General features: G+C 36.2%; 1 protein-coding gene across 2 annotated transcripts; it reads right to left on the bottom strand.

Annotated features, from left to right (window-relative positions):
* Positions 1-121: 121 nt before the first annotated feature.
* Positions 122-26,429, bottom strand: PTTG1IP2 (PTTG1IP family member 2). Of its 2 annotated transcripts, none has more exons than XM_026686414.2 (7): positions 26,188-26,429; positions 22,994-23,046; positions 19,460-19,568; positions 16,235-16,355; positions 12,121-12,192; positions 7,456-7,502; positions 122-2,479 (listed from the first exon to the last, which is right to left on the bottom strand). In XM_026686414.2, exons 1-7 carry the CDS (start codon positions 26,315-26,317, stop codon positions 2,430-2,432), a joined length of 582 nt encoding a protein of 193 aa, XP_026542199.1. In that variant the 5' UTR covers positions 26,318-26,429; the 3' UTR covers positions 122-2,429. The 2 variants fall into 2 exon arrangements, with proteins under 2 accessions (XP_026542199.1, XP_087801998.1); XM_087945872.1 differs by having other exon boundaries at positions 16,244-16,355; positions 26,188-26,424.
* Positions 26,430-27,083: the final 654 nt, after the last annotated feature.

Raw genomic sequence — 27,083 nt, 5'->3', positions numbered from 1 at the left:
GTTGTTTTGGTTTTCCTTCTCTCATGGGTAAAATAGAATTCAAGATTCAATTAAATGATTTCATGTAAAGATAGGCAGAATCATATCCTTAATTCATTATAGTGATAATCCAACAAAATAATAATGCAATATACCATTTTTAATTAATGCAATTTCCATGTTAATTACAAAACACAAAAAGATATCCTCCAGTAGTACACATATCATATCTAGATACAAAAGCCTAAACTTTACACATCTTGAAACTTTTTAAAGTTATTGATGCAAAATTTCCATGATCCTTGATGGATTTACAATTATCCTGAGATAATCTACATAGATGGTTGTCCAGAGAAAAGGGGAATACTAAACAGCAAGGCTAATATGGCACTCAAAAGCAGAAGGTGCAATTACATTTTCACATTAATCATTCACAAAATAGCTCAAATAAATATTTACCCATCAGATACCTAACAGAAGTTGCTAGCAGTCCAATTAACTGTTCAGATCAAATAAAAATATATATTTCCACATGCAGCTTCCACCTTCACAAGATATCTCCAGTGAGAACTCACTACAGAAATAGTATCCAAAACTACAAGTCCTCAAAAATCACAAATCTGGTTTAAATAAGGTGAGAAATAATGGCTTTACAAACAATTTGGGATGATATGTTGAACTGTTTCAAAAAGTTTGTAAAGTAGTAAATGTCTGTTGTTCTAGCTTAAGATGTCGCATCCAGGTGGAAATACACAATTGATCTGTTAAATCTCACTGATGGCCTTACATTGTATTTGATTGAGTGAAGACTTCAATTAACACAAGACTGTTCTTCCTTTGGCTCAACATGCCCCCTTTTCACACTATTTCTTAAAAACCATTCAACTCTGCAAAGCAAATTTGATATGGGAAAACTGTTGTTCACATCTTCATGATGAATAAAAGATTAATGAGTCCTAGTTTTCAGAGTTTTGTTTAGGAAACTTCAGCATGTAGGTTTGTTAAATACAAAGGAGGAATTTTACCCACAATAGAATGTTATAGCTGTTCAGTTCTTCTGAAAAAGAAAAGTATTCTACTGAAGCACCCTATTTTCCACCATTTTCAAATTGCTATGCAATGTTTACTATGAAGCAATTTTAATCTTTATTAGATCATCTTTCTTCCCTGCTTAAGAAGAAAAACAGTTTTAACTATGGATATCTAAATAAAGCAGCTATGCTGTGCTATGAATGTAAAAAGAAAAATGTACTTTTGAGTGTACATGGATGCATATGTCCCTACCAACTGAACTGTTGCTAAAAGCAGAGATTGACCTTGGGATGCTGGTACAGCTGTGAAGGTTATGTACATGATCCACACAAAATACACAGTTGGTCTGAAAAGCCCTGAAGAGGAACATCCATGAGCTTCAAAGCATTATCTTCTCTTCAAATCTGAAGCACAGTGCACTGAAACAGCCACTGTTTAGTGGTTCTATTTTAAGTATACAGTAACAATACATTGGAAATATCTTCTCTGATAGATGTTAGGAATGATTATATACAGACAGAAATATATACAAAAAGGTTTGTACATTAGAAAAGGTAAATGGATAATTCTTGTACATTAGAAAGATAATTGCTTGAGGAATGAATCAAGACGACTTTTCAACACAATCTATGAATGTACAGAGATCAAAGGAAAACTGTTAACACATGCATAAATAGCTAGCAGATTTTTGACATAATACTGCAGGTTTTTACCATCTTTTTAATTTTTTTTTTAAGTCAAGTGTTCACTTCGTTGGTCTCTCCTTAAGTACAAAGGATCAGGAACGATATAACCCAGTGCAATCAAGATGTTTAAAGAGTTGAAAAAGCCGGTTTCAAGAAGTTTAGCACGAGACACTGTGGCAGGCTGCTGTCATTAAGAGGCCATATTCAAGAATCGGATGGTGCTGAAGGTACCAGCTAGCCAATAACACCAGATCACATTCCTTCAGTTAAGGCCATTGCTTAGTGATAGCTTCTTTCGCTTACACCCTTTGCATTCTATTAACATGAAGATGGTGTAAGCTATGATTATGTGATACCTCACCTCTGCAGTGTCAAATACTTGCCAACACCTACTTGACACAGATTTAAAGAGCCTCTTTATTTAGCAGCATGGAAAAGATGACAGTATTGTTTCTCCAACCCCCACCTCCGAAGTCTGTGAAGTTTAAGAAAAAGTAAATGGGTTTTCTATCTCAAACTTGCACTCCTCTAGTTTTTAGTTTTTTTTTTTGTAGGGGGAAAAGAAACCCAAGTAATTTTTTACTAGAATCATTAGATGCAAATATAATACTGTTGTTTCCAAAAAGAGGAGGAAAAAAAAATCAAAATAAACATTAAGTTCTACCGAATATTTATGTACAAATTTGGTGCAATGAAAACAATGTTTCGTTTTAAGGCAGCAGTACTATTTTTTCATTCATTTTCATATCTACTATAGGGATGGTCGGAATCCTGGAGCAGACCTAAAAGATAAAATTACAAGAAATTATTAAGGTAGAGATTACAGAATTGTCCTTTGCTGAACATGGTGGCTAATAACTATTAAGAATGGAACATCCCAATTTCTGTATGAATATAAAACAAGGGGTATTTTTAGTCATAACCGCAAACAGAAAGTGCTGGTTGACAGCCTCTCTTAGCACTGAGATAAAGGGAGTTTAACTCTCCAAGGCTTGGTTGATCTGTGTGACCTCTGATATTGTGGTATTCTTCTGGCACATCTTTATAACTGGATGTGGCAACACTATCTTGCAGTGGATCTCCTCCTTTCTCCAGGTCATTTCCAGATGGTGGAAGAAGAAATCTATCCCAAGACTCTTTGTTTGTAAGGCTTCTTGTATCTTGATGCTCTCCTCATATATTATTTCTACAATTGCAAGCACCAAGTCAGGTTTCATCCATATGCAGAGGTTATCCCATCATCTTGAAGCCAGGATAACCATGAGATACTATGAAATTCCTGCCTCTGTGCCTTCTTGTTAATGACTGAAAGGAGAAAAACAAACCTGGGCTCAACCCTAGCTAGACTAAGTGACAGAAAATTCAAGGGTTCCCCATTTCCAGAAACTATCTAACTTTACATATTGATGGAATTGCAGTTTCCCAGATAGAACTGCTGCTGCTGTACAGGTGGGACTTTTCCTAGACTTGACTCTTGCTCAAGGAGCAGTTAGCAGCTCTAGTCAGAAGCGTTTTTCTATAGATCCATTTTGTGCATCAAATGTCCGTCTTTAGCAGATTGGAAGGTCCTCTTCCTGGTCACTTATAACAATAGCAACAGCACTTAGACTTATATACCGCTTTATAGTGCTTCACAGCCCTCTCTAAGCAGTTTACAGAGTCAGCATATTGCTCCCAACAATTTGGGTCCTCATTTTACTCACCTCGGAAGGATGGAAGGCTGAGTCAACCTTGAGCCTGATGAGATTTGAACTGCTAAATTGTAGGCAGCTGGCTGCAGAAGTAGCTTGCAGTACTGCACCCTAACCACTGCGCCACAGAGGCTTCTTATCCTTTATGCATAATTATTAATAATTAAATAATTATGCTTTACGGTTGAATATTTGCAATGAACTATGTGTAGGGCTGTTTTTGAAAACCATAAGCTACGCTTGGTAAAGAATGCATTAGAATAAATGGTTCTGAAGTCACTTTGGTTCAGCTGCACTAACTGTCAATAGGCTTCTGGGCAAAAGTTCAAGGTGCTGATCACTTTCTATGAAGCCTTTCACAGTTTTGGGCCTGCTTATCTGTGGGAGCTACTCCTCTACTGTTATGTCTGTCCACTTTATTAGAACTAATAATGTGGGCCTGTTCTATGCCATCATTTAACACTAATCTCATGGGGGTTTGGAGATATGTTTTTCAGTGTCCATATCTGCCCTATTGGATAGTGTTCTATCTCCTGAGGTCCACACAGTCCTAACCTGATGTTATTTAGGAAAGTCCGCCACTGAGGTTCTTTCCACTGGCTCTGGAACAATTGATTTGGGACCCTGAGCAGAAACCAGGATTTTATTCTTTAGCTGTTACCATCCCTATCCCCAAGATAACACTACAGTTTTGACTTTTGTTTACTCTCGTTTTATTTCATGATGCTGTACATTGCCTAAAATTATTTGAGGGTTATAAGTTGAATAAAAAAATAAATGAAATAGAAATGAGGTTACTATAATTCAGTAATGCCCAGTAACAGAGACATACTGATTTTTACTGTACAAATTTATCCCACTTAAAAGGATTTGTCATAATACATAAAATTAATTTTCTATTCAAAATAGAAAAACTGACTACTAGAAATATGTCTAGCATCTCAAAGGATATTTTCATAGACAGATTTTTAGTTCCTACTAAGTGTAGTTTAGCTTAAGTTCCGTGGAATAAAAAAAATGGGCATCTGTGCATTAAACTGTAAAAAAATGCTAAATCCTAATCCCAATTAAAGTCTAGAAGCCTTCAAACCATCCTTCAAGTTAATCCAAAGCGTAAGTCATTCATCATCCATCAAAAATTTTAATCAAGGCAGAGTGCTTCCCAGACAGGAAGAAGTTTCCCTGTGTATATAACTAACCAAATTGCTCACCAGTTAAATGAGCAATTGAGATTGGCATATGGTGCTTACATAACAATTTATGGCATTGCAGGATAAGTGGGACAATGGCAGTATCAATACAGTTTAAAGGGCAATCATAACACAATGCAGGAAGGGCATTTATGGAGTGCTTCTGTTGCACTAAGTCCTATCTTTAATGTCAAGGACGAACAAGATTTTAATCAGTAAGTTGCAGAGATAATTGTAGTGAATATTCATGCTGTAAACTTCATTCTAATGTTCATATTTGCAAATGCAGACATACGTGTATAATATCAAATATGATATCCTATTCCTATGCCTCATTATACATTGCATAATTTAAAAAAAATACAAGACTATTGAAAATATTACATTCATGATAGAATGCATACAATTATAAACAACTCTAGAAAGGGGAAACTTCCACAGAAAAGACAGAATTAATGATTAAGGGAATTCTCTACAAATATGAGGTTGTTATTAAAAACAACAAACTCATGTCAGTTTGGTCTGCCCTGTTATGATAATATCCCTTCAACTTGTGTTATGTCATTACATGGTGTGTTTCCAAATCATTTTCAGGGGAGATAATAGGAAATGGGAAACACCTAATGTATTGGTAGTTACTTGGTTAACTTGTTCATGGCTGCTTGAAGTTAAAATTATGCTGGATTATTGGTGCTTACCAATGTTCTTTGAATTTCAGGCCATCCTAGAACCCCCATAGTCAAATGATCACAATCTATGCAACAGGCTTGCACTTACAATGGTTGCAGTACCCTGTAGTCATGTGACTGCAATTTGCAATCTTTCTAAGTAAAGTCAATGGGGAAGCTGGCAGAGAAGGTCAAAATCTATTTGGATAAGTTTCTCCCACCCATGCACCCACTTCAAGGCCCCCTGCACACCATGTGCCCCCTGTACACCTTTGTGCACCCTCCTGAACCTCACACCGTGCCTCCTCAGCTACTTGTGCAACCTCTCCAGCCATTTACAGACTGTTACCAAGCCTTGTTGAGATTGTATGTCTCCCTCACCACTTGTGCACCCTCAACAGCAGCCACTTACCTGCCTCCCAGCCTACTTCAAAGTCACCTGGGATTTCCTGCGGGCTTTCCCATTGCTTTGGGTTGTTGAAACCTGGCAGGAAGGAAATGCTCACCTAATGACCCATGGTCTTCACTTAGCAATGGCTAAGTGGGGGCAGGGATTGCCATTATTAAGCAGTGTGGCCACATATTATTCTGCTTTATGACCACATTATCCCAGTTGCCATCATAATATAAGGCCCACCTGTACTAGTGTTTTCTTTGAATCCATTCCCAGTCTGGCTCATCACAAATATTTTGGGATTTTTACTCCTACAATATTGAGAAAATTGTAGCTTTTGAGAGTAAAAACCGAACCATAGTCTATCAATAACACATGGGACCTTGGTACTCTTTGACCTTGGTTGTTGTACTGATATTACCTAATTTGGTGATGAAATATCTGCAAGAAAACTCACAGAGCACCAGGGACCTTACTGATCAACCGTCAGCTGCTAATATTCCATTCCTTTCTATTGATGCTTACTCTATTCTGTAACAAGTTTTCAGTCTAAAGAAAATTATGGAAAACATTGCATTTTTCTTCTGGAATGTACAAGAATACAAATATATTTCTAAAAAACCCAAATCCTTAGTTTCATTTAGCAATGAAAGTAGAATTTGGGCAAAGTATATTCATTCAAGAATATATGGGAAAAAGACTGACAAATCCTTGCACAAAGAAACCACTCATGTGGAGCAGTCCACTTTCGAAGTGCTGCTGCATTCTTTCCCCCCACCCCCCAAAGGACCACAGCCAGAGTGAGGGACACATGGAATGCATTATCAATGTATAATTACCATTTAAATGGAGAAAGAAGTTAAAAAGGGGGTGGTGGAGGGAGAATGATTTTTCCCCCTAACAAAACAAGTCTGCAGTCATCTTAATTTAGAAATGTGTTAGCAATTATTTCCCTTCTATTATGCATTCATGCATATATATGAGAGAGAATTCCTTTTGCAAAATAGAGTAAGCAACTGCTTATTTTATTCTTCTGTATCCAGGTGAAACACAAGTCACTTATTTTAATTTATGGTAAACTGTTCCTTATGCTTTTAATAGCTGGGTTGTATATGCCACTGATGGGTCAATAATATTTATTTCTTTATTTCTATTTTTTTCCATACCAAGCAACTGACACATTCACAATTAAATAGGCCTGAAGCATTAAAATAGCTAACCAACCTTTTGGTGTTAGTATTCAAAGCTTGCCCTTCATTTTTTAAAAAATGCACCAAACAAGACAAAATTGGATATTTTTGCATGCATGCAAAGCATGGCTTTATATTAACCCATGGTATGGCGCTTACTAGTGAAAACATACAAATACATCAATCTATTTTTTTTAAATTGTGTTTCATTGTCCTAAAACCAATTACACATTAACTGATTATATATCATGCTAATTATATGTGATATGTGAATGCGGTCAAAATTTTGAATGTACTACATTGGATTAATCTTATGCCAAAGGCAAACATTTAACCTCAACAGTTAACGTGGACTAGAAAACTGTATTCAGGCATTAAATGATATGCATGAAGAGATATTGGTTAAACCTGCCCAACACTTTACAAGCAGAATGTCTAATGACGCAGGAAAACTGCTTAACCTCACAATTTCACAAATTGCACTGCAAAACACTAATGATATAGGAACAAATTAAATAAGAGGTTCCAGTAATCAGCCATTTTCCTTGCTAAACAGAATTTACATATCATGCTTACAAACACTGTTGAGATAAAAAGCTGCAGATGGAAATTATGTTATACATACCATATTTTTTGCGTAGTTCATCATATTTCGCTCTTCTTTCATGTCTCCTGCAAATATTATTAACATATTAGAGAATACAGTGAATACTTAAGATGATGATTGTAAAATAAAAATGACAAACCAGTGCTAACTAATAATATTCTGCATAGCTATTACTAGGGAAAATGGATTACATCTAGTCATTTCTATCCATAAGTTCAATTATCAACTATATAGTAAGTTACAATATATCTGATATTGCAGTGTGATTTTCATATCTGTAAATACTTCTGCAGCATTTGAATCTATCCTCAGTTCAAAGTTGTTTTCCCTCCTCCAAATTTTATCTGTATTGATTTCCAATGATTGAGCACACATAACGAATGTGGTATGAGTACCAACCAAACTTTAAATTTTAGCATATATAATGGTTTGTAAAATGAAAGTTTTCTTTGAAGGTAAAACAAATTAAGTTCTGAATTATGGCACTTTACAGGAAGATTAAGAAAATGTCAGTAAATATAATACTGTATTACCTTCTACAGCAGAATATTTCAGAATATTTTTCCTAGTTTTCAATCAACTCCTTTTAATGAACTTCCCTGGGACTGATAATCTCAGTAGCTAAAATTGAAAGGACTGCAAGAGATCTGTTGTAAACAAACAGCTCAAAGCCAACAATAAATTTTGTTTGGCTTAAGAGGAACCAAAAGACATCCATACCTCTGACTTAGAATAGCAGTGATATCTGTTTAATTCCCATAGGGTTTACTGGATAGATTCATCATAAATTCTTTCTTGAATTTAGTTATATCTAACTGATCTCTGGACTGCAATCCCCACATTATAATTGCACTTTTATTTAAGATAAAAAAATGTAAATAATTTCTGCTATTGTTCTGAAGATTATAAAAAGCAACCTTGTGATCCACTTCATGAGAATAAATACTTGCCTAATGTTGGCTTTTATTGACCCATAATGGCAGTGTTAGAATGTAGTATAGGTAGTCCTTGGCTCACAACAGTTTGTTTAGTGACCATTCAAAGTTGCAACGGCACTGAAAATAGTGACTTATGACCATTTTTCAGACTTACAACTGTTACAGCATCTCTAGGGTCATGTAATGCAAAATTTGGATACTTAGCAACTGGGTCATATTTATGACAGTGGCAGTGTCACATGACATGAACAGCTTTTTCGACCTACTGACCAGCAAAGTCAATGGGGAAGCCAGAACATTTAATAATCATGTTACTAACTTAACAACTGCAATTATTCACTAACAGATGTAGCTAGAAAGGTAAAATGGGGCAGAACTCACTTAACAACACAAATGTTTGGCTCCATTATGGTAGTAAATCGAGGATTACCTGTATTGCAGGCAAACTACCCATTGCCAAGAGTTCAATCCTGACTGTCTCACGGCTGAGTTAGCTTTCTGTCCTTCCGAGTAGGTAAAATGAGGACCCAGAATGTTGGGGGCAAGATGCTGACATTTGTAAACTGCTCAAAGAGAGCTGTGAAGCAGTCTATAAGTCTAAGTGCCATTGCTATTTATGAAAGTGGACAGTGAAAAGAAAATACAAGGCATTCTTGTTTTGACTTCTAATGGAGATTATTTTGCATTTTAGAAGAAGACTGAAATTGATACTGCTATGGAGCGGCTACAGGTAGTCCTCAAACTTACAACAGTTCATTTAGTGATTACTCAAAGTTACAACAGCACCTAAAAAGTGACTTATGACCGTTTCTTATACTTTATGACCACTGCAACATTCCCTATGGTCACATGATCAAAACAGACACTTGGCAATTGACTCATGACAGTTGCAGTGTCCTGGGATTATGTTATCACCACCTTTTGCGACCTTGTGACAAGCAAAGTCAATGGGGAAACCAGATTCACTTAATAACCATGTTACTAATTTAACAAATGCAATGATTCACTTAACAACTGTGGCAAAAAAGGGAGTAAAAGGTAGTAAAAATTCACTTAGAGACAGAAATTTTGGGCTCAATTGTACTCATAAGTTGAGGACTGCCTGTAATCTAATTTACCTCTTGCCTAGATTACTGCAACATAATGTATATGCGCTGCTCTTGAAGACCCTTTGGAAGTTTACAGCTAATCCAGATTGCAGCAGCCAGCAGTCATAAGCATTTCTTGGTACCCTAATATAGACCATTGCTATGTCACCTATTTGGCTACAAGTGGACGTTAAGATAAAATTTAAAGTACTGGTTATTAAATAATTTCAAAATAAAGATAGTAAATGTTTAATTTTACACAAACACGCACTTCTTGGATCTCTCTTCTCTATCTATTGCAGCTGTAGAGTTAAAAAGTAGAAGGTAAGATGCTGAATTAAGGAAGCAATTCATCCTTCAGAAAGAAATATGTCACACAACAGCCAATATATGATTAGTGATGGAAATATATAGAAAGAAACAAGGCATTATTGCCTCTGGAGATTTTATTCATTTTTAGTTCCAAAAAGACATGGTTTCTCAAATTTTTCTTCTTTCCATTTACATCCTAATGGGCTTCACTTCATTTGGAATAAACCTAAACCTATCCTTAAGCTTGTCCCTTCTTTGATTGGGTTCAGTTAGCTTTTTTAATGCCTTCATAAGTAGGCATTTTATTTGTTATTTTAACAGTCTCTTGGAAAAGTGAGTAAGAGTTCCCATTTAGTTTAGTTTACTTTATTGTCATTGCACCTCGTGCAACAAAATCAAACACCATCTTCAGTGCACATCATGACCATAAACACAAACACACATCCTTCACCCTTCACACATTGAACCAGAAACCTCCAACACTGCACTATACAGCAGAATTCAAAAGAGCTACTGCCCTGGGATTGAAGCTGTTTTTCAGCCTATTTGTGCTTGTTTTTATTATTCTGTACCGTCTGCCAAATGGTAATAGTTCAAAAAAAGGATGGCCAGATGAGATGGATCTTTGAGAATGTTTTGAACTTTCTTAAGGCAGCAGGAGCTATAAAGCTCTTCCAAAGAGGGGAGAGGGCAACCAATGATCTTCTGGGCAATTATGTTAACCCTCTGGAGTGCTGTCCTATGTGCCACTGTGCAATTGGCAAACCATACAGAGGTACAGTAGGTTAAGATACTCTTTATGGGCAGCGGTAGAAGGTCACAAGCAGTTTTTCATTCAGTTGTTGTTTTCTGAGAAGTCTCAGGTAGTATAATCTCTGCTGGGCCCTTTTGACCAGTGCTGCAATGTGAGCACCCCAGGTCAGGTCCTCTTTTATGGTAACACCCAGAAACTTAAAAACTGGCCACTTGTTCCACTCCACATCAAGCCTTCATGTGAAGGTCTCTCTATCATTTTAAATATTATCAGGGAGACAAAATGCTTATCCAGATGGCTCTTGTTCTGTAAAGCCAATGGACATTTCTGCAACTTTGTTTAAAAATGAATTATATTTCACTAGACTTTATGTATATTTGTCTGTGATTCTTATGTACATGAGTTTTTTAAAACTGTACAATATTGAAGCCCCTAGATAAGGCATGTATTTTAAGAATGTATTTATTTGATTTCTATATTGGAGTTCTATACTGGATTTCTACCATATTTTCAGTGTGGCTACCAAAATTTTAAAAAAATTCTTAAAAACTACAATTGTTAACATGCTCAATTAATAATTAAAAGCTTAATGAAAGAGCTGTCTCTTTTCAATTTTTCTATATGTGGAAAGAAGGAAGCAATGTTTAACTTCCAAGGGAGTTTGTTCCATAGCCCACAAGCAATAGAAGAGGTTTTATTCTTCATTCCAGATTAACAATTGGGCATTTCCAAACAATTGGGCATTCCCCTCTGACAGATAGGAATGGCTGCAAAGGTTTGCAACAGAAAAGGTATCTTGTAAATACCCAGGCATTGACTATTTGCGAGGGAGGTAAATGGCAGAAAAATATGAAAAGTAGTAAATAGAGTTTTTGCTGTGCATCTGATCAATCCTAGTCAACCAGTGCAATCTCTGCAATGCATACACATAATTTTTTTTATTTTTCCTTACTTTTTATACAGAACTGAATTCCGGCAGAATACAGAGAGTATTTCTTGACTTACGACCACAGTTGGGACCAGAACTTTTTTTGCTAAGCAAGGCACTCATTAAACTAATCACTGTGGTGGTTAGGCAAACCATGCAGTCATTAAACAAAACCTGGCTTTTTCCATTCATTTTGAAAACCTTTGCTGGTTAAAAATAGTGATCATGTGACATGCAGCAACTATCATACATGCTGGTTGCCAAGGGCCCAAATTTTGATACATGACCACAGGGATTCTGAGACAACAGTCAAAGTCACTTTTTTCATAGTCACTTTAAAAGCTTGTTAAATAATTAGTTGTAACTCAAGGACTACCTATAAAAAGCAGTACTATGGCAGAGATATTGGCAGAATTTCAACCAATGAATAGCCCATTTCAACCAATGAATAGCAATTTATTTCCTGCCACACTTCTCCTTGTGACCAGCAATAAACTTGGATCCTTGCTTGCAGCAAGCCAAAAAACTATTTTGAAGCTCAAAGCCTTTCACTAAAGACAGGCTGAAAGGCATCAGGATTCCTTTTCTGTTTCTGCAACCTAATAATATTTCTGTAGCCAAATACTTAAGATTGGCTAAGATAGCAAAAATTTCCAAACTTACCGCTGAGCATATTGCAGTCGTTTTTCTTCCTGATCTCCAATAAATGTTTCTTCTTCTTCACTGGTTACTCTCCTGAAATGAGAAAAAATTTGTGAACATTTCAGAACAACTATATGTCAGGTGGCATTAAATTACAGAACTTATAACATTTTTAATTTTACAGCCTCAAAGCATGCCCCTTTACAAACTGCAAGCTAATCAGAAGTAATATGTAAAGGGGGCATGCTTTACTGACTTTACTGATCAGGTGTATCTCAATCCCACATTATGAAATGCTACTAAATTCACATTTCATCCTAAAATTTTAATTCAATTCTTAAATTAAATTAAACTTAAACTGATTAAATTCAGATTTAATGTACTCTAGATATAGTAAAGTGATTTGTTTTATATAAAAATGAACCTCATCTTATATTCTCTCATACATTCAAAATGGATGATTTGTCAGGATACCTGAAATGGCAAACTGAATAATGAATCCAGCAAGTATTACCGAATTTATTTTTTTATTAAGTAGAAATAGTGACCATTCTCTACTTTCAATTCACATGGAAAAACAAGTGTGAAAAAGGATCAATAGAAAAATAAATATTTCTTAGCTATTAACTTTTGATTTGTTAGACAAAATAGGACATTTCATTTACTACTACAATACTTTGACCATTTCAAGAAAGAATACTGACATCCAGTGGACACTTTATGTAAAAGATTAAATGTCATTAATTTATACATTTAATAAAAATGATCTACAGGACATTTGACGTGGTTTATTGGTATGTAAGTGTAGTTTAAAGATTAGTTTTCTCAACAAGTTTGTATTTAATATTGTATGTAAAGTTTACAATACCAATAGGGACTGGAATTTCCATCAAGCGACAGAGTCATAAAGAACCACGGCATGTGACTGCATCACTTAGTGACATTAATCACTACCTTCTTGTTGTTGTTAAGCGAGGATCATGGATTGTTAAGCTAGAATTCATGTGACATGACTTGCAGCTTCCTGCTAGCTTCCGAGAAAGTGAATGGGGAAGCCAGCAGGAAGTCACAAGGTTTTGGTGGTTTACAAATAGGCAGGCAAATGAGTACTATCAAGCAAGGCGGGAGGTTTGTGGTGAGTGTATGTGGGATATGGAGGGGGGGCTGCTGTGCTGCATAAGTGCATGCTAGAAAGAGCGTGCTGCGATTTCCCCAACTGGCTGCCCCATTGATTTTGACTGTGGGGAGCCAGAAAAGGAGATTGGAAATGGCAATCACATGGTTAAAGAATGCAACAACTATTTTAAGTGTGAACCAGTTGCCAATTCCCCAGATTGTGATCACACTGGGATGCTGGGATGGCCAAAACTTTGACATCTAGTCATAAATACTGTTTTTTCAGCACCAAACAGTTACTGAATAGTTGTCAATCAACACCTGTAGGTTACATGTTTTTTTTTTCTTTAGGGCCAACCTCCATATAAGGGCAATTGAATGAGTACAGGCAGTCCTCGACTTATGACCCCGACTGAGTCCAAAATTTCTGTTGCTAAGTGAGATATTTGTTAAATGAGTTTTACCCCATTTTACAACCTTTCTTGCTACAGTTGTTAAGTGAATCACTGGAGTTAAGTTAGTAATTTATGGTTGTTAAGTGAATCAGACTTTCCCATTGCTTTTGCTTGTCAGAGATGGCAAAAGGTGGTAACATGACCCAGGACACTGCAAGTTATAAATATGAGTCAGTTGCCAACCATGTGAGTTTTGATCACGTGACAATCAGGATGCTGAAATGGTCATGTCACTTTTTTCAGTGATATTGCAGCTTCAATCAGTCACTAAATGAATTATTGTAAGCCGAGGACTATCTGTAATCTAAGTGCTACCAGAGTCCATCTTGAGAGATCCATTCAGGAAGCTTTTAAAAAACTGATTAATGCATAAGGTATTTTCACAGCTTAACTGATAGGGAGAGGGGATAACTCATCACTGTATATGTATTCTACCTCCTATAGCCTGAAAATTCAAGGACATATCAGATTTAGTCTATTTAATTTAAACCAACAAGGCCTGGGAAATAATATATGTACCAAGTAATGGGGTTTAATATCACTATCAAAAAAATTACACACCTGTGGATTTATTTGACAAAAAATGTTCTGTAAAAAATATTCAAAGTTCTGGAAAATGGGAACAGCAGATTTTCTTTTTTTAAATGGAAAAAGTTAAATTTGTCTTCTCTAGGATATACTATGGCCATCGACATTCTACTAAGGCTTAATATCCCATGCTATGATCAGTTTTAATATTCTGGCACAGTGTTGTTGTGATTTTTTTTAATTTTGTTGTAAACCACCCAGTGTCATATTTACTTTATAAGTATGCTTCATCTTGCATGCATTTGGAACAAAGAAGAAAATGCTCCACACAATATCTAATATACAGCATCTGCCAAATATAAATATTAGTCACAGCTTTAAAACTTGTCATAGATAAATCAAATGTGGTAAGGTTATGCAATCATAAATCCCATTTTTACATTTTTAAGTTATTGTTGGGCAGATCCAACCACATATTTTATTTTCTAAAATTCCTGTGAGGTCCGGAAAGGCTCCACAGATATGGTAATAACATATTGGTCATAACAATGTTAGTAAAAGTTTTATAGCATCCCAATTTTTCACTTAATTGTGAGTGGGGTGAACATTATATATAAAGACTCTTTAAAAATTATTCAGGTAGGGAAAGCCTGGAAGATGCTAAAAGAAAACTCTATACGTGTAATATAATCCATCATACCTAGAGCTCAGGTCTAATAATATTTCATTGTATTTGTTGCATTTTCAATGAGAATGCAAGATGGTAGTTATTCAAGATGCTATTCCCTTGCTCATAGTTTTCCCTAATTGTTTTTTATTTTTTTCTTTCTAGCGTGTAAATAGGATTATAGTCCTTGATTTACAACCACAATTGAGCCCAAAATTTCTGTTGCTAAGTTAGTTACTTTACTTTATTCTCACTGCACCTTGTACAACGAAATTGAACACCATTTTCAGTGCACATTGTGACCATGAAAATAAAGAAACACACATCCTTCGCATTCCACACACTGAATTGAAAACCCCGATAGCACACCAACACTGCACCATACAGTAGAATTCAACAGAGCTACTGCCCTGGGATAGAAGCTGTTTTTCAGCCTATATTTGTCCTTGTTTTTATTATTCTGTACCATCTGCCAGATGGTGATAGTTTCAAAAAAAAGCACCCACAACGACATGGATCTCTGAGAATGTTTTGAACTTTCTTAAGGCAGCAGGAGCTATAAAGCTCTTCCAAAGAGGGGAGAGGGCAACCAATGATCTTCTGGGCAATGACGTTAACCCTCTGGAGTGCTGTCTATCTGCCACTGTGCAATTGGCAAACCATACAGAGGTGCAGTAAGTTAAGATACTCTCTATGGGCAGCGGTAGAAGGTCACCAGTAGTTTTTCATTCAGTTGTTGTTTTCTGAGAAGTCTCAGGTAGTATAATCTCTGCTGGGCCCTTCTGACCAGGGCTGCAATGTGAGCACCCCAGGTCAGGTCGTCTTTTACGGTAACACCCAGAAACTTAAAACTGGCCACTTGCTCCACTCGGTAAGCAAGATAGTTGTTAAGTGAGTTTGGCCCCATTTTATGATCTCTTTTGCCACAGTTAAGTGAATTGTTAAGCAAATCTGGCTTCCCTCATTGAATTTGCTTGTTCGAATCAAATTAGCTACAAAATAGTCATAGGCATTTGATGACAAAGCAGGAATTTGATTAAGATGAAAACTTTGAATTTTTAGTCCTTACAGTTTTTACATATTCAACATTGTTTTTTACCCCAACTTTGTCTATAAAGCTGTGGTAAAGGTTAGAGAAGAAGGGATTTTCTCTATCAAACAATAAGAATAAATAACCTTTGCTGCATGTGTTCTAATCCCAATCAACTTCCCTAAAATGTCTCTAAACAATCTAATATTGTTTATAATGATAGCATTATGATTTACCTACAGTTGGATCCTTAAGAAAAAAATGTGCTAAAAACCGCAAAAGTTCTCTCCTCAGAAGGAAAAAATAATCAAGAAAATCTATTTAGAAAAATGTGTGTACCTTTCAAACCTCCGGCGACATCTGCGACATCTGCGGCAGCAATAACAGCAGCAACAAATTATAAACACCAGAATGATACCTACTACAACACCTATAGCAATGACGATTGCTTCCAAACTTGCTGAAAATCAGAAGTAAAAAAATGTTAGAAAAGGTTAAACAAAAAAGGTAGCTATTAGAAGAGTTTGTCATGGGAAAAAAGTGATTTATGTCCATTATACTTACAGGCACATTCTTATTAAGCACTATTATGTACCTGTCTGGTAAGGGTGATCTATCACTGCAATATCTATTTGCTAAATTTAGATAGTTTAATTTATGACTGTTCAGTCATCCACTTTTCATAATCCATATATCAGTACAGTGTGTGTTCATTTATCATCTATTTCACATTAATAGGAAGATGTCATGAGATACAAAAATGAAAAAGACTATGTAATCAATGGAATCATTGTTGAGACAATGATCCCATTAATACTTAATGCTATGCCATATCATGATTTGTTTGTCTTTAGCTTATCACAGAACATCCCAAGAAAAAAGTTTATTTAGAGTGGAACAATCTGCATATCACACCAAGCTGAAAACAAACCATTCTATTGGGAAACATAGTGCATGAACCAGACAAATATCATGTAGTTACAAAATGCACTACCTCTTTTATAAAACAGTCGTTTATAGATTTAACAATATTTGTCTTTTGTAAAATCCAATTTACAGCCAATTTTTCTATTATGGAGAGCCTTCAAGGTGGTTAACAAAATTATAGACAAATACTGAATATAACAATGTAAAATATAATTTAAAAATATTAACAAAAAGTAAAATCATATTAACATTTGAAAGCGAAATAAAAGCAATGCATCCTTACAAATTTCTAAAAATTTATACTGGGGTCAAAAACATTAGAGGGCATGCTCCATAGCTGGGATGAATACAGAACAAGATTCTTTTGTCTGTGCAAAAAAAAAAAAAAGCGGGGGGGAGGGTAGACTACAAGGGCATCTTTAAAAGGTTCCTTCCTGATAATCCTAAGATTATCCTAAGAATTGCATCAAATATCAGACACATTTTCCACATTTAGTCATTACAAAACTATTTTCCTGCACTGAATACATTCTCTCTTCATGTTTCACATTCATACCAAAAAACTTCTCTTGGCTGTGTTTTGATATAACAATAAATGTTACATAGAATTCATTGTGATGGAACTACTCCAGAGAACCAAGGCTGCATGATCAGTCTTTATCTTTTCACTTATGGAGAAACCTTTATATCTTTCTAAATGAATGGAAAGTGGAAGAAAATTATTTAAGGAGGATTGGGAGTCTATCTGTGTCTGTCCATCTGATAGCAAGATAATTGGAAAACAGAACAGAACTAGATCAGATCTGATATGGGAAGAAGTTGGCAAAAGAAAGACTGAGTTTGGAAACAAGCTGGATCAGGCCAAAGGTTGCAGAGATAAATAAACTTCGGTGCACCCCAATGCTGACTGTTCCATTTTAAGCTTGTCACATTCCTGGTCACATGATCCAGTGCAGAGCATATGGTACACAACTCACTCTGTACTTCAAGTTCATGTAGATACACAGGAGAGTGGAAACACACATACAAAATACAGAACTCCCTGACATGCAGAGATACTATGAGATAGGAAATTATATAGCCATCTCTTGAGCACCCCTGAAGAAAAACATAGTTAAATGCAGGTGAAAATCTTCTGATCGTAAGGAAAATCGGTTTTCCTTATGATCAGAACAGTGAAGAGAGTGTATTTCTCCACTTTTGCTGCATCGACAGATACTCAGGCAACAGCTGTTTTAGATGAGCGATATTTTCTTGACAAGGAATGATTGGGGAAACTCTTGTAGGGCTGCTATGAGGATTCTTCTAAGTATCTATTTGGGTAAAGTCTCTAGGATTTGCTTTGGGTTGAACTCCAGTTGTGCAGGTCCAATGGAATGACTGGAAAAATAGTTCTGCTACATTACTGGGTCGACTTTTAGCTAACTGACCCTGAAGAAGTAGACAGAGTTCCTGTGTTGTGACATCTGTCATCTTTGTTGACCCCCTGGGAAAGGCACATAAGGTCCAAGAGGTTAATGCATGTCGGTGGGAAAGGAGATGGTAATTCACTCCTTTTTCAAGAGGCCTTCTTTGGACGTTATTTTGTTGGGCAACAGTCATCCATCACCAACCTTTCCTTTTTAGAAAAGTTGTTGAGAGGGTGATAGGCATCTTTCTCAAGATTTTTTTCCACTTCTGATAGGGTACTCACTCAGTAAAAGGTAGTGTACAATATGGGAATCCTCCTGGAATTGTAGCTCCTACTTGAGGAACAGCGGCAGCTGTAACCAAGGGGACCTTTGCAAAAAATTCATCTTCTCTGCCAATTGGGCCTATTTCTGGATCATGAGATGCTATTTCATGGTCAATGATTTTTGTTTGGATTACTGTAATGAGCTCTACATAGTGCTGGCCTTGAAAACTACATAGAATTTAGCTTGTTCAGAATGCAGTTCCCAATTTTCTCTTGCATGAAATTCAAAGTGCTGTTATTACTTGTAAAGTCCCATATAGCATGGGACCAGATTATTTAAGGGACAATCTCTTCATCAGGACAGCTGCTTATCTCATTAGATTGGTTAGGGTGAGTTTGCTCCAGGTACCCACTATTAAATATTGTACCTGGCACATCTTAGAAAACAATTTTTTTCTGTAGCTGCATCTACCCTATGGAACAGCCTCCTTTGAAATATGGAAGACTTTTATCCTTCTTGCCTTCTGAAAGGCCATTAAGATCTGGCTGTTCCATCAGATGCAGATAGGAAACCTATGTAGTGTTTTTTAAGACAATGCTGATATGGCACTGATGATGTGTTAAAGAATTTTAATATTTTATTTTTTTAACTGTGTTTGTTGACCCACTATGGCAGGGGTGTCAAACTTGTGGTCCGGACACATCATGTGCTGGCCCCGCCCCCACCCAGTTTAGCGAAGGGGGAAAAAGTCCCGATATGGAATGTGATGCTGCCATGATAACATGAGTTTGACACCCCTGTCCTATGGTGTTTTACATAATACTGATAGCCATAATTTTTTTCCAATTAAATTAACAATGATCCCATCTTGCAGGAGACACTGAACTGAATGTTCTTCCAAAATGACATTGTAATTATGTTCTGGCCTGTCCTAATTTAACATATATACAACATTACATACCCCAACATATTGCCCAGTAAGACTTCGTAAGTGAACACAATGATGATGGCGGCATTATTTTGTTTACAGGATAATCCATACAAGTAGAATTTGGACTGCACCAAAGACACTATGAGGAAAAAGAATGAAAAATAAAAACAAGTTCATGAGGAAGTATGAACCAAACTTATTATTAAATCAGCAGTTTTATCAAGGTTATAACCAATGCTTTTACAACATTATCAGTATCAGCACTGGCAATTTGATCTATATAAATACTTAAAGTTTAATTTTTTTCTTAATTGCTTAATATTTACACCCCATCTTTATTGCACTATTCCAGACAGTTTTCATAATACTCTTGCCTCCTATATTCCCATATCCGTCTGAGGTAGATTGGGCTGAAAGAGTGGCTGTCTCAATCACCCAACCAGTGTTCATAAGAGAGGAGTAAACTTTGGAATTTTTTAATATAAAGTCCAGGATCTTAACACTTAACACTATAACAAACATTAAGAGTGAAAATTCGTCATGTCACTTTTTTCAGTCCAGTCACAACTTAAAATTGTTCTTAAAATAGTTGTAAGTCAACTTCTTTAAATTAACCAAAATACAAGTAGTCCTCAGCTTATGACTAGCAAATGTTCAAAGTTAAATGGACCCCTAAAAGTTACAAGTTGTAAAGTTCAGACAGCCAGGCCCACCTTCTCTATGACCACATGACTACATTTTGGGTTTCAACAACTGGCTCCCACTTATTGCTATTTACAGGGTCTGTAATCTACACTTTTGCCAAAAATCAGCATGTTCCTCCAGTTTTTGGCAAAACCACCCACAGCAATTAATGGGGGTTCCTTAACAATTGCTGATTCACTGAATGACTGTAGCATTTGCTTAAGGTCATGGCACTGCACTTAAGAATTGCTATAAAAAGGTTACAAAATTGGGTTAGCCAAATGATTACCATTTTACAGCCATCATGGCTTATGCTCATAATAGGCAAGGTCCATTTCTTTTGTAAGTTGAGAACATCATATTATTTCCCATTCTTTATCTTGGTAGCTAAAAATATATTTTATACCAATCTGACCAAGAAATTAAAATGTAATTTCCCAGGAATTCAGAATCTTTATACTGATTTACTTATAAAATTATTCTGTTTAACAATTACATTTATGAACAATGCAATGATGAAATCCAGATGTATCTTTCTTAAGAGTAATGCTGGCAAAGCTACAGTAATTTCCCTGCTGCAATTTATCATCCAATTATCAACATAACTCATCATCCCAGGAATTCAGGACTTAATGATTCTAAAACATTTATGTTGCTTTAACAATTTCAATATGGCTTAGAAGGTACTTCTTGTGAAAAAAATTCAGGCTGCATAGATACTATTTTTATTAGAAAATTGGGGCTGGAAGTATCAGAAAATTTTATCAGTCTTCTTTCCTTTTTCTACACACTTTAGTGGATTTACATCTGTAAAACAATTAACTTGAGCTGAGTAAGAAAAGGGAGCATTTTAAAACATTACTAACAAAATAATGGCTATTTACTTGACTGTTGCAATGTCAGGCTTTTCTGAGGCCAATTAGCTGTTCTGTTCTGCTTCCTGAAAAAAAGGGAGTCAAACAACTGAAGGACCCTGCCTTAATGATCCCACTCATGAATGAGGAGGGGAATTTTGCTTATTCAAGTTTCTACAATTTCATATCCTAATTTCTTATTCCTAGACACATAACCAGATTAATGAAACATGGTGTGACTCTTGCTTCGCTGACTGTATTTTGCTGTTAGGATCTTCCCACCCTCCTTTTATCAATGATGTTCTGGCCTACTTGTCACTGTTTCTCTCTTCTAATATATCCTCACTTTTGTTCTTTTCTTTCTCTTTTCTTGCTGAATCTAAAGTTCTGACTATAGCAAAAGAATAGAAGAATTTTTAATTAAATGTCTATCCTACAACAAGGGAAAAATATTGGGATAAATGCTATAGTCGAATAATAAGGTCATTGTTATAAATTAAGCCATTCTGTATAAAAGTTTATTATTCCTCTGCAATATTAATCTGAACTAAACAAGTGTTTATGCATGAATAGTTCACAATCCAAATTGAGGAAAGTGAAACAAAAATCAATATTGATTTTAAGCCATTATTAGAATTCACCTGGACACGAGATAACTGTGATATGAATTCATGCCAAGAGAGTCATTTTTAATTAAAAAAATACACAATATTGGTGGTCCTCAACTTATGACTGTAATTGTTCACAGATTAAGTCATAAGTCATTACAACTGTCAACCCAGTTATCACATGGCCAAACCCAATTTTACAACTTTTGTTGCAGTTACGCAAACATCATGTTCATTAAATAGTAAGATAGTTTAAGGTAATACTGTGATTGTATGAATCCAGTCTACCTAATGGGTGTTTTCTGTGGAAGTAAAAACCAAAAACTAACAAAGACCACTGACAATCATGGTCATGTGACTGTGGGATGTTGCAAACAGCTGTAAAGACAAGCCAATTGCCAAGCATCCAAAATGTGAGCATGTGGTTTTGGGGAGGTTTGCAGCTATTGTAATTTCAAAATTAGGTCATAAGTAGCTTTTTTTATATATAATTTCAAATGATTAGTAAGCAACCAGTTGTAAATCAAGGATTACCTGTAGTCACGTTTAATTCAGTTTTAATATATGCTGTACATTAAACACATTCATTTGTAGAATTCAGAGACAGCTTTTTCTTTCATGTTATGACAAGCCATGCTTAGTAAATAATTTACAAACTCATATTTATCTCAGTCCTTGATTCACCCCTCCTTTCAGACTTTTTTGTTTTCCTTCATGAATAATTAAATATATTAAGATTTGGTACTTAACAAATCACAGCTTGTACAACCAACTGGGTAAAACTAAAATTGTGATTTAACACAATTTCAAAAAAGGGATTAAGAGCCCACATAGGAAGAATAAATTTGAAGTTTCAATTACTAATTACCAAACCATGGCTTATTCCCATCAATGAAATACTTTCTTTTTCCAAATATTTATGACACCTTCCTTATATTTGAAAACTCAGCAGAAAGCTGCTGGCTACCACAAAGATAAAAAGAAGCTGTAACTCAAAACTGCATCTTTACTGTATACTAGGGAATGGTAACCATAACAGAGAGCTGACAACTGCTGAGTGGGGTAGAAATACAAATTCATAATTTATAGCCAGCCAGATCCCAAACCTTTTGTGCTCTCCTTGCAGCTGCACCCTTCTTTGAAAATTTGGATTTCTTATCTATATCCCTCAGTGTCCAAATATGGCAGTCTTTATATTCTCTGCATTCCAACTCTTTTGTTCACATAGCCCACCATTGTAGGGTGAAAATCTTTAAGTCACTGAGCTCTAATTGTTGTCTTACAGTTGCCAACAATCTATTATTTACTGATATCAAACGAATGTTTACATTTTAAAAAAAAAATCTGTCCCTACCTATAAAATACAATAAAAAATAGATAAAAATTTCCCCTGGTTAAATAAAAATGAAAATACTTACTGCAGTATTTTTTATGCACATTTCACATTTCATTCCAGTAAAATCAGAACATGCTGGAAAAAAAGAAAAAAAATGCATGGGAAAGTTTAAATCTGAAGGTTGTAAATTTTCTGACAAAAATGTATAGAGCAGCAAAAGCTTTTTAGATCCAAGAGAGTCAAAATTTCAGAGTGAATCAAATATGTATAACTACTTCAAAAGCTAATGCTTTTCAGGATGCTAGGCTTTAGAAAGCTTGTTATATAAATTTCAAATACACCTAAATAAAGTACTGTTATTGAGCAGCAAAGTACATTTTATAATGAATTCCATATTGTGACATAGTAAATATGCTCAAAACTAAGTTGCAAAGCATATTCAATGTATATCTGTAGTACTGTACAAAAACATTAACTAGAATAAAATGAAAATAGTATCTATAAACATTTATTTTTTTATATCTTGTAAGCAGCATTTTCTAGTAATTTTTAGCTACAGAATAGTCTTAAGAACTGCAACCATTTCAGGAAAATTTCCTTGTAAAGTAATTAAAAACTAACTTACATTTACATATTTTACAACATTTCACTTGGGTATTTTAAATAGTTGAGTTCTATTAATTTAAATGGAAACTTCTGCAGAAACTGTGACCCAAGAACTATAGAGTAACATAAAAATGGACTGCATCTGCCACATGCCATAGGCAGATTAACATCCCCTTTTTTATTCTGAAATTCTTCCCTCTCCTTCCCAACACACTTTTAATTATAAAAAACTAAAGCCACTTTAAATGACTTCTAGATCAGGTTTCACTGACACACAAATTAACTGAACTAAGGACTGATGTACAGTCAATGTGTAGGGAGAAGCAGAGATTTCAATATGCTTGCCACTTTCCCAGAGCATCCTTCCGCTGGTGCCACACTGGGAGGGAAAAGGCAGGATGAGGCAGACAAAGCCAAAGTCATTCACTGTACGGTCATTAATTGGAGTAATAAAGCAAGACTGCTTTGGGAAAAGAGCGTGAAAGATGAAAGAAGAATTTGCAATCAGCAAGCCCTGGCAAAGTGGAACATGTTTTTCCATGCAAGGGAGAATACCATCTTGCCCAATCAATAAAAGATAGTTGCACTATGTGTGCAGCCCCTGCCAGCTCCACTCTCCCCCTTGTATCCTGCTGCTGCATTCTTGTCAGTGTCTCTCCAGAATCACAAGGTGCTTTTTTCCAAAAAGCAACTGGATTTTTTTTTCTTTTGAAAACATTTCACTTCCAATACAAGAAGTTCCTTCAGTTCAGAATTAAAGGTTTCTTGGATGAGAAACATTAAAAAAAAAAAAAAGTCCCGTTGTCTTTTGAAAGCACCTTTGGGACAATCATGATCTGGATGATTTAAGAATCTTCACAGACGTCTCTCCAGAGTTTTTCTCATTCATCACCTCAAGAGCTGTGCCTAGATGAGGGTTCATGAAGGAATAATCTTACTCCTTTGCATCAACTGCCTCCCTCCCAATGCTGCACATCCCAAACATGGTTCAGTTTCTGCTCCAGGCAAGCCATTTTCTGCCTGTGTCAGTCCTACAGAAGTTGTACATACTTGTCAAATTTAGTCTGTTTTCCATTAAAAATAATCTGAACTAATTTTTCAGGAAACAGTTGTGCGGCAGACATAGCTAACGGAAGACCTAATTTTCCCTTCAAGAGAATTGCTAATAATTTTATTTATTGGCAGCTTTTGATTAGACAGGATAATTATAGAAAGAATCATAACTTTAAGACATGTTAAAATGTTTTTCTTATAATTGCTGTGAAGAGTGTCAGAAGTCATTCTGTATATTTATTTTTCCTGCTGTACTTTTAGCTTACTTTTTGACTTTTAATTAATTTGTATTATTCTGTATTTTGTTGTTCAATAGCAAACAAACTGAATATTGATGTTCTGATTAATATAAAATCTTGCAAGATAAGCAGCTGAAGTGAAACAGCAAAATAACTTTCCTTCAATAAAGTGTTTAATTACATTTACTGTGAAACTATTCATTGACCTTGGAAACTTTTGTACCAATGTATGAAAATTGTTATAGACAGGGCAAACGAATCACATGACTATGACAATGAGAGTTCTTTGCCCTAATCCATCAACTCAAAAGAAAAACGTTCAAAATTTGCATTTTTAAAACGAATATGTTGGGATTGAATAAGCTACAAATTACTAGAAAATAAAAATCATTTAGTAAATTGGAACTTAAAATGATTAACTCTCATACTATGACTTCACCTTCAGAGATATTTTAATTCAAAAATGTTATTGAGAGGTAAATAAAATTCCTTCTAGTCTTAACCTAAAGTGTCTCATATGCCTGTTCTTACCTTACATTTTAAAATACCAACAATACTTTATTTCAAAACCCATAATACCCTGTCTAATTCAGTTTCAACTATTTTGTGAAAAATATAGGAAGTGCAACCTGCAATAAAATCAGGCAGCTCCTATAAGTTTCAGCTAAATCATCATTTCTTTTAAAAGGAATGTCGTTTCCACAACCTCTTAAAAGAAAAGGCCCAAACCTTGAAGGACCAGGTAAATTCTGTTAACTGTAACCATTTGATGCTCATTGAAATTAAGATGAATTAATTAAGCTTGAGGGTTAATACAGGTTCAGGGAAGGTGGAGTAAACAGAGGAGGTCAACACAAGAGAAGGAACTGTATCCAAGGAAATGTTTAGGTCAAAGTAAAGGAGGAAACCAGGTTACTGGAAAGGATATGTTCATCTGTAAAAGACAGAAGGGGAGGGTCCAATTAAAGCTGATTATTTTTAAAGACGCCCAACAAGACACCCTGGGGCGGGGCGAATGTACGAAAAGACTACACCCCGAGGCAGAGTTCCTGAGTCTTGTCACCTCCGGAGCCATCAGGTTTGTGACTCTCAAAATACCGAGCCAGTAGGACGGGGCTGGACTCTTTCTCCACATCTGCAAGACGCCTCTCGGCCAGAGGAAAACGGGGGAAGCGCCGGTATCCTGAAAGGACTCTGGAAATATGGACGCCAAGAGAAGAGGGAAAAGGACTCTCTCTCTCCCCCCCCTCCCCACCGCCGAAAAGCTGCACATGAGGCGGGAAAGGAAGCCGAGCCTGAGCGGCGGGCCATGCTCCCTCCCGCAATGCAGCCCCACACACCCCGCCGGGCCAGGGAGACAGGACCGCTCCTTGCTTACACGGAGCAGGAGTTGGCAAAGGCGACACAGAGGACACCGTGTCCAGTTCCATCGTCGGACAGATGCATAGCAAGACACACAGGACGGCCAGGGTCGAAAGAAGCTGCCAGGAGGCCATAGTCACCACCATCAATTCACCCGACGCCAAACCGACAAACTTCGCACTTCTCCTCCCACCTTCTCATAGAATTCAGGGACAACTTATTCCCTTATTCGCGCAAGCGCACTTAGAACTGCGTGGGCTAGGCCCAGGCCTCCCAGCGAATAAGAACTCTCGCTACCGCCCACGTGGTCTTGATGCGTTTACTCCGCCCCTCGCGGGACCGCTCTCGATCCGCGGTGCAGTTTCTAGAAATGAAGGTTGCTGGGGGTCGGGGGATCATTGGCTGTGCTGTAAACAAGGCGGGTGGCGGGTTGTATGAAGTATTTCTATAGGGCAGTGTTCCTCATCTTTCAAGAGGGATGGACTCCAACTCCCAGAATTCCTCAGCCAGTAGGGTGGGTCCAAGAATTGAAATGCATCCCTCTTTAAAGTCGTAGTGGAGATTGAGAAACTCTGCATGCTTGACTGGGGAACTCTGGGAGTTGAGGTCGAAGTTGCTGACGTTGAGAAACGCACCTTGACCAAGTATTTTAAGGAAACAGATTGGAGCATCATTTTCTTTGGTGGAAAGTTGCTGACTGTTACCTAATGCAATGCATGCATTATCTCTGTTTGAGACTGCTGTGAACTGCAAACCCCAGGCAAGGTCTCATTTAACAATTTTGCCAGACAAAAAGCTTAAACGAATTCTTAAGTTGTCTCATTCTTTTCAAATTCTTTGCTAGAGCCGTATGAAGATCCTTCAACTATGATTCTCAACCTATATGGCTATAACTTTTTTAAAAAAACGAAT

Source organism: Notechis scutatus, chromosome Z, assembly GCF_049901735.1.
Source record: "Notechis scutatus isolate UNSWTSFEM ecotype Mainland chromosome Z, rNotScu1.2, whole genome shotgun sequence".
Classification (NCBI taxonomy): domain Eukaryota; kingdom Metazoa; phylum Chordata; class Lepidosauria; order Squamata; family Elapidae; genus Notechis; species Notechis scutatus.
The sequence above is the reverse complement of the archived record's forward strand: the minus strand, read 5'-3'. Positions and strand labels throughout refer to the sequence as shown.